The sequence below is a fragment of the Notolepis coatsorum genome, assembly GCF_963971535.1.
Source record: "Notolepis coatsorum genome assembly, chromosome: 14".
Classification (NCBI taxonomy): Eukaryota; Metazoa; Chordata; class Actinopteri; order Aulopiformes; family Paralepididae; genus Notolepis; species Notolepis coatsorum.
In genome coordinates, this window is record NC_140178.1 from 18913343 (window position 1) to 18921324 (window position 7982).

The following is a 7982-nucleotide window of genomic DNA, read 5'->3' on the forward strand; positions in this document are numbered from 1 at the left end:
CTTTCTACTTTTACTACGTTTACCGTTTGTCGAAGGCTAGGTAGTTGACTGACAGTGTAAGCCTCTAAGTACTGAGGTGTCTGTCGTCTGCGCCGCGGGCGTTCTAGGTTAGGAGGATCGTTTCGTGGAGTGTTCATCATAGGCCATTTCGATATTAATAACACTATATTAATATTACACTAGTTACCCTCCGGCTCGAAGGACCAATTGTAGCTGAGGGGTACAATTCCCTGACTGTATTGTTAGATATGATATTTAATACCACTACCTCATGTACTTTAACTTCTGGCCACCCAGTACAAGATATAAGTATGATGAACACTTTCCCACCTGATGAAACGAACCAACACAAATGGACCAAATCGAATATTTAATACAGCAAAGGGTGTACACAATATTCACTTAATTACATTTATGATTTGAAATGTTAAGTATGCACTTTTATGGCAAATGAGTATTCGTAGGTAAATCAACATTGAATGTCCAATCTCTGGTTGCGCAGGGAGTAAGTATACAACCTGGAATATTTAGGAAACGATAGCGATAGTACTTAAATAATTATAGCTGGATACACTAAGGGGGGGGGGGGTCCCGCTGGTTGTAAGACAGTAGGAGGGGGGGGTTAGAGAAGTCGCTGGCGGTATCCCATCTGGCCGACGGTGTCTTGGGAGAATCCAAAGTCTTAGACCCAGTGCCCACAGAACCTGGGGCCGTAGACGAACACAGCTGGACCCTCTGTGGAACGGTATCTGCCGGTCCACAACGGAGAGACGTGGTGCGACCTCACGTGTAGTCCTCTCCGGGGGGTAATTCCAACACTCGACAGTGTTGGCCTTTATCCATGGAATAATCAAAGCACATAAAGCATAATCCAAGAGCCGTGGAAGGCTCGCCGTCGTCGGGTAGAGTAATCCAATATACAGGTCCAGTCGCTCTTGACCCGGAGCTCCTCGGATGCAATCACCACTAGGGGTCTGACCAGCCTGGATAAGCGTCCAGATAACGTCAGGAACGATGGGGGTACTGATAACTGTAGAACTCGAACCGAACGATGCACCATACATAAATAGACTATTATTAGCTTAATAGAATACGTCCAACTCGACGGTATGGTGCCAAACTATGACCATTCAACTATTAATCTACACGATATCTCAATGCCTATTCTGGGCCAAGTAGGCCCTACTACACCGCACGTGCTTCGTGGGGAGGCTTTTGCGTCTGTCACTCTGTTGGAGGGTAAAGAACTGGACTAAAAGAAAGTTCTACTTTACGAGCGTCATATATATATGCGCTATGAACAAATAGTACCACACGTATTTCGCCCGGCATATTACTGCGCGGAACCGGGGGCTGCCTCGACATGTTAGGCAGCACGATTGAACTTGGACCTAGGGGTATGGCAACCTGACGCCAGGTTCTCGTCCAATGGTAGAATGAAACTATTATGGGCTGTTTAGTAGAAACGGGGATATTCAATGCATATTGTACAAGGAATATACAGGGGATATCAAACGATATACAAATACAATTAAATATATATATATAAATAAATATACATATTCGGTTTAATCTGATCCTTCGCAACAATCCCCCTGACTGTACAGTGTTCAATGTATGGATAGTGTGTAGGGGTGTAACGGTACGTGTATTTGTCCCGCGACTTCACGGTACGGACGTCACGGTTCGGTACATCCAGCCATACAACGAATACGTCTAGGTGAAACTAGGGTTGCACATGTTACAAACGTATGCTCAATATCTTTACTTTACTTTACACTGGCTTACTAACGAAGGTTATCATATAACCCTAGTTATTTGAGTATAGCGAGCGCTCTGCTCTATTGGAACTGTCCCTTTAATCATATGCTATCATGAAAACGTTCAACCACATGCACGCTCCTCACCTGCCTGGCCACGCCCACATCCGCTCATACATAAGCGGGGCCATGGCCATACTACCAGCTCCTTCCCCAGTCTTTCACCGCCGAAACGGAAGACACATGGGGTCCTCAGTGAGTCAGAGCAGAGCGCTCGCTATACTCAAATAACTAGGGTTATAGGTCTTCAAATGGCCGGGGGAATCCCGTGTCCCACCTACTAATTTGGTGTGGGAAACAGGGAACCCCCTCCCCGTGACGAGAGAGAGAAAACACCCTCGTCAGGGAAACTGATAGGTAGAAAGGCACAACCTCCCGGCCAATCGGTTACGTAAATGATATAACCATGTCCGGGGGGGAGGTTTATTCTGTCCACCCCCCTCAACACCTCACCCCTGATACGACGCCATAAAAAAGCAGAGCCGCGACACCAGTTGCATAGCGCGCTACATGAAAGCACATGAAGTAAAAGCTTTACATCATGCACGCCAACCTCAGCCGTGTATATACGATAACCTCGTTTGTGTAAAGAACAGGCTTTATCCACGGCTCTTCTTATGTGCGAAAAAACTTGCCACCTGCTATTTTTTTACTTTACCCTTAAGCAAAGAAAAAATTAACAGACTGAAGAGAGGAACCAAAAGTCCTTGGTTCACATGCTACATACGTATAACTCTGTAAGCTAACACTAGCACACCAGTTGCGGACTCAAATGCTACGTTTTAACCTAAAAACGTATTTCATGAAACACACACAACCCTCATCATACAATGAAGCCGTCGAGTTCACTCTTACCATGTAAGAAAAAACACCGGCTTAGGTAGAGAAAGGACATAAGCCCCGGCTAAGTGCTAGAACACAGCCTTGCAAGTTATACAACAGCAACCAAGCATATTCCAGAGAAATCTGCAAGAAGGCGCCCCCAGCATTTGTAGCTGTGGGTTCCCATAGCACACGTCGTATCCCCAAAAAAACAGAGTAAACACACATTTTGTTAAACAAAAACATTGTTATTAACCAAAAACATTTTGGGGGGGCAATAGTGTAACGTGTCCTACCTGACCCCCGGACGCAGGATGAATGGCCGCAACAATGGCTGGTCCACCTTGTTGACGAGGCCTCTTACTGGCGGGGCCAGCAGTGGCGACGTTTGGAGTCTCGCTCCGCCGTTTCGCCCACATCCTGCGGCCGGCCATGGTGCAGGCTGACGACATCTTCTGCCAGAGATGATGCCGAATCAGAGTGTTCAGGGCCCGCTACCTCCCCACGGCTAACGCCACCGGTTAGCACAAGCTAACGGCTAACTCCTGGCTGACTGTTAGCAGCTAGCTCTTACCGGCCCACCGATAGCTACCGGCTAACGCAGCAGCAAGCTAACGGCTAGCTCTCACGGGCCCACTGTTAGCTACCGGCTACTACTGAAGCTGTGTAATGTGAGGAATAGCGATGCAGGCCTGATCACTTCAGACAGTCGACTGCCTCTTCTTTAGCCCAAAGAAAAAAAGGGCAGACAACATCCGCCTCCCTCACAGGACGGCGTTACCAGAGATACAGTGGCGTCTGCAGCGAAGCCCCGTTTTATGCGGCCTGCTGCCGCCTTGAGCTTGGGCTAAAAAACACGCAAACTCGCACCGGGAGGCCAGCCCACTTTCTTCTTGAAAGGCGGGGGCCAACGTCCAGTGCGGCTGGCAGAGGGCATCCCTCCTCAGAAACATGGGTCTCGAACCCAGACTCTGAATCGGGGCTCCCAGGAAAACAAAGCCTCTGTTTTCGTAGGGCGTCAAACAAGAACCCCCCGTCCCCTCCATACACCCGCGATGGAGAGGCAACGGAGGAATCCTCGCTTGGAGCCGGCTGTTCTGCGAGGCCGGCTGTTCTGCGAGGCCGCAAGCCTGCGCAGCCGACCCCGCACAACTGACACATCTGAGGCCCGCGTCGCAAGACACCACCCGCTCAGAGAGACCGTCGGCCAGCCGACTGCCTCTCGCGGCAATAGTATCCAGCTGCACAACCGGAGCGAACAGTATGACTTTTATATTGTTGTCTGAACACTTTATTTATTTATGTTTAAGTATTTATTTAAGTATTTTTGCATTTATGTATTTATGAATTATATTATTTATGTATCTATTAACTGTTATGAAGAATTCCATTTTCCAGATGAGCATAACAACATACCGTAATTCCTCTAATAGTAACCGGGTCTCAAATACAAGCCGGGTCTCTATTAATGGCCGGGTGCGCTCTTGAGCTAAGCAATTATAAGCCGGCCTCCTAATACAAGCCGGGTTACTAATATACTGAGCTGCATACTGAGCTAGTTACTTGATTTCACTTTGAAAACGTTGAAATGACCAGTGACCACCTGTAATTGCACTGTTTACTATTTCATACAGTACTTGGTTTCAATAAATGAACCCAGTACATTTTACTGGGTTCAAACTGACACAAAATGTTGATTTATTCATTATGATCCGTTTGAAAATTTGAAATATACTGTAGGCCTCCCTCTTATACAGGCCTCCTCCTAATACAAGCCTGGTACCCGCTACAGTTGAAACAAATACAAGCCGGGGTTACTATTAGAGGAATTATGGTAGAATAGAATAGAATAGAAATACTTTTATTATCCCGTGGGAAATTTGACACTGCAAATCGCTCAACATTTAAACATTTAGACAGGACAGGTCACGAATTAGAATAATAACACAAATCAATCAAGTTGCCTAGGATAAGAGTAGAGTAAAATAGAATAAAAATGAAATAAAATATACAGAAATAAATAGAGTAAAAATATACTGAGCATGGGGGAAGGGGCGAGGGGGGGGGGTACAGGTAGTAAAAAACAACACAGCAGTGTAAACAATTTGGTCAATATAATTTAACTATCTAACTAAATGAAATATAAATTCACAGTATTCACAGTGTCACATAAGGTGCAGTATGCTTGCGGCTACGTGGCGTAGTGGGCAAGGCGCTCGCCACGAATGACGGAGACGCTGGGCTTGCCTGTTCGAGCCCAGCGCTCCACATTGCTTTCAGTTTAGCTGGCCGTCCATACTAATACACATTGGCCGTATTAGGGGGTGGGAAACTGATGGGTGGGGATCGGGGGCGTTGTGGACAGCGACTCCTACAGGTCGGTTGGTGCGCCTGCGCAGTAGAATCAGGAAGTGTCGGGGGCAGCGTGAGCCTCCCACGCGTTACTCCTCGCCACTGAGAGATCGAGCTGCGCAGGTGAAAAGATGCGACTGCTGTTACCTCAAGTACCGGAGGGGACGCCTTTTGCTTTTTCCAAATCCAACTGTGCAAAAATGCTTCCGCATTCGTCACCGGAGGTACCGTAGTGGCGTGCGGTAATGCGCCTTTCATTTTCCTTCACGCAGCGCCCAGCGGCGGCGTGCTCGCTCAGGTGCGTGCGTGCGCCGGCGTGCTCGCGAGGTGCTCGCGCATGAGATCCCGCCTTAACAATATATATAAGTCACCGCCCCAAATTCAGTATCCAGAAATAGCTCAATTGGCAAGACGCCATGGCTGTGGATCCTACAGCTAGTTGCTGGTGAGTTCGAATCCCGTCAAATATATTTTTTTTAACGTGATTTTTTTTTAACGTGTATTCTTTCGCCGGTTAAGGTTAGGCATGGTTAAGGTTAAGGTTAAGTTTAGGCATTGTTTCGGAGTTGGTTAAGGTTAGAACGGTTAAGTTTAGGCGCTGTTAAGGAGCTGGTTAAGGTTAGAGTTTGTCAAAGAGAATGGCAATATTCTTTCTATGGTTAAGGTTAGGCATGGTTAAGGTTAAGGTTAAGGTTAGGCATTGTTTCGGAGTTGGTTAAGGTTAGAACGGTTAAGTTTAGGCGCTGTTAAGGAGCTGGTTAAGGTTAGAGTTTGTCAAAGAGAATGGCAATAGACAGCCTATTTCCGCGCGACAGCTCCCAAAGCGGGCCTGAAAAGAAAGGCGCTTTACCGTAGTGGCGTGCGGTGACGAATGCTTCCGCATTTTTGCACTGTTGGATTTGGAAAAAGCCACACGCGGAGGGGACTTGTGCTATGTATGACTTAGTCCACATTGCAGCCGGCTTGTGGGAGGCAAGAAACAGCGTTCGTGACAGGGGAGGGTTGAATTGGATGATACGAAATTGGGATGGGAGAAAATATAGAAAATGGGAGAAAAAGTGGATAAAAAAAAAAGTGCAGTATGCTTCAGGTAGTGTATTGTCCTCCTTGGGTTCCTATTAATCCAAGGTCAATGTCTGGCAGCCGTCGCTGCCCCCTGTTTTGGAGCCTGGAGGCCGCTAGTCGCCACTATTGAGCTGCCGCTCTGTGCTCAGTGATGCAGTGAGGCACAGTGATGCATTGTATAGTCTGATGGCTGTTGGAATGAAGGACTTCCTGTGCCGTTCAGTGCTGCATTTGGGTAGTGTGAGCCTAGCACTGAACATGCTCCTCCCGTCAGTCAAGTCTGTGTATAGTGGGTGGGTGGGGTTTTCCCTGATGGCCTGGAGCTTAGCAAGGCTCCTCCTCTCCGCCACCCTCGCTAGAGAGTCCAGCTCCACCCCAACCACGCTGCTGGCCTTCCTGACCAGCTTATCCAGCCTGGTTGTGTCCACTGCTCTGTCCGCTGCCCCAGCAGGTCACAGCATACAAGAAGGCGCCCGACACCACCGACTCATAAGAGTTTAAATGGGCACACTATTTAATTATATTGATTAATATAAATACATGTTTATTTATTAGACTTCAAAAACTCAACATTAATGAACAATCAACCATATTAGTCAACTGAAATAGCCTAGACTATGCCCACATCAGCAGCCAATATGTAGGCTCCTGGCTGCCAGGGCAGGTAAATAGAAATACTGACATCTAGTTAAAAACACAACCAGATAAATAAGATGTAATATCCCATACCAAATCAATCTCAGGAGATGTTTCAGTCATGAAGAACTGTGAAACCTGTGCTTGGGTCCTTTGCGTTCTTATATTTTGGTAATGTTGTTCTCCTGAGGCATGCTGTCTGACGTCAGTCAGTCCACCATGTGCCACAGAAAACACACGCCTACATACTTTGCAGTTTGCTTTATAAACATCTCCACTGACGCTATCAAGCCAGGGGTTTGCCTCTTCCCACTCAGGTCTGTACTTCTGGAGGCGTTTTGTCTTTTTAGGACGCGGTGTAGTGTCTGCTGTAGACATTTTCAAACAGCAGCCATGACAGGCAGCGGCGCAGCACACAGACAGAGGATTGGCACAACCGCACAGAACATATCTTAGCAACGTGAAAGCTCTAATTCTCATTGGTCGTGAGCTGCTGAGCGCACTCGCATCATACCAGAGTTGCCAAGTCTGTTTATTTTCCGCAACTTTTGGACACAATTTTGCTTGTTTTTGTAGGTCGGCTGGCTCATTTCTCTCACTAAACTGGCAACATTGACTGACTCGCGGACAGCGGAGCTGTCACATTCCCAACCTTAAAATACGGGACAAAGTGCGTCCTGTATCAGTTCAATTCAGTTTCCAATTACGGGACGATTCCGTATTTTACGGGACGGGTGGCAACCTTAAATATAACGCACTCATATTGCATTTACTGAGAGTGCTTATTCGTTCATTATTGATTAGTTCAAATGCCTTTTCAGCAACACTCGTGGTAAAATGTCTCCAAACCTGTGTTTGTCTTCCCAGATCCGTGGACTACAACGAGTACATGCTTCCAACCTCGGCTCCTCTGCCTCTCGCCAGCCTTCCTGAAGATATGGCGAAGCTAGTGGGCGACCCGTAAGCCACACCAGTACCGGACAGTATCGGTTAGCCTAGGCAACACCTCTCCCGAAGTTTAAGCTAGGCTAACCGGTACTGTTTGCTTCCATTAATTGTGCTAAGCTAGGCTAGCTTGCAGCCGGATAGCTTTCTACTGAACGCACAGAGAGGAAACTGGTATCTATCTTCTTGTCTCTCTCTGGAGAAGACGGTAATCTAATTCCCCATAATGTTGGTGTGTTCCCTTTAAGGGGAAAATTAACACAAAGTCATCCGGGTGGATGTTTCTATCCAAAGCCCTTTAGAGTATTGTGAGTGCTTACGAGGCAAGAAACGGAAACAAGG

At 47.1% G+C, this 7982-nt stretch overlaps 1 protein-coding gene across 1 annotated transcript in view; it reads left to right on the forward strand.

Annotated features, from left to right (window-relative positions):
- cfap221 (cilia and flagella associated protein 221) overlaps window positions 1-7659 on the forward strand; it is a gene marked incomplete at its 3' end in the record, with an annotated part of 70284 nt that extends 62625 nt beyond the window's left edge. The window contains exon 21 of the mRNA XM_084329031.1: window positions 7563-7659. Coding sequence (XP_084185157.1) covers window positions 7563-7659 — 97 coding nt within the window. The remainder of the gene's footprint in view (window positions 1-7562) is intronic.
- Window positions 7660-7982: the final 323 nt, after the last annotated feature.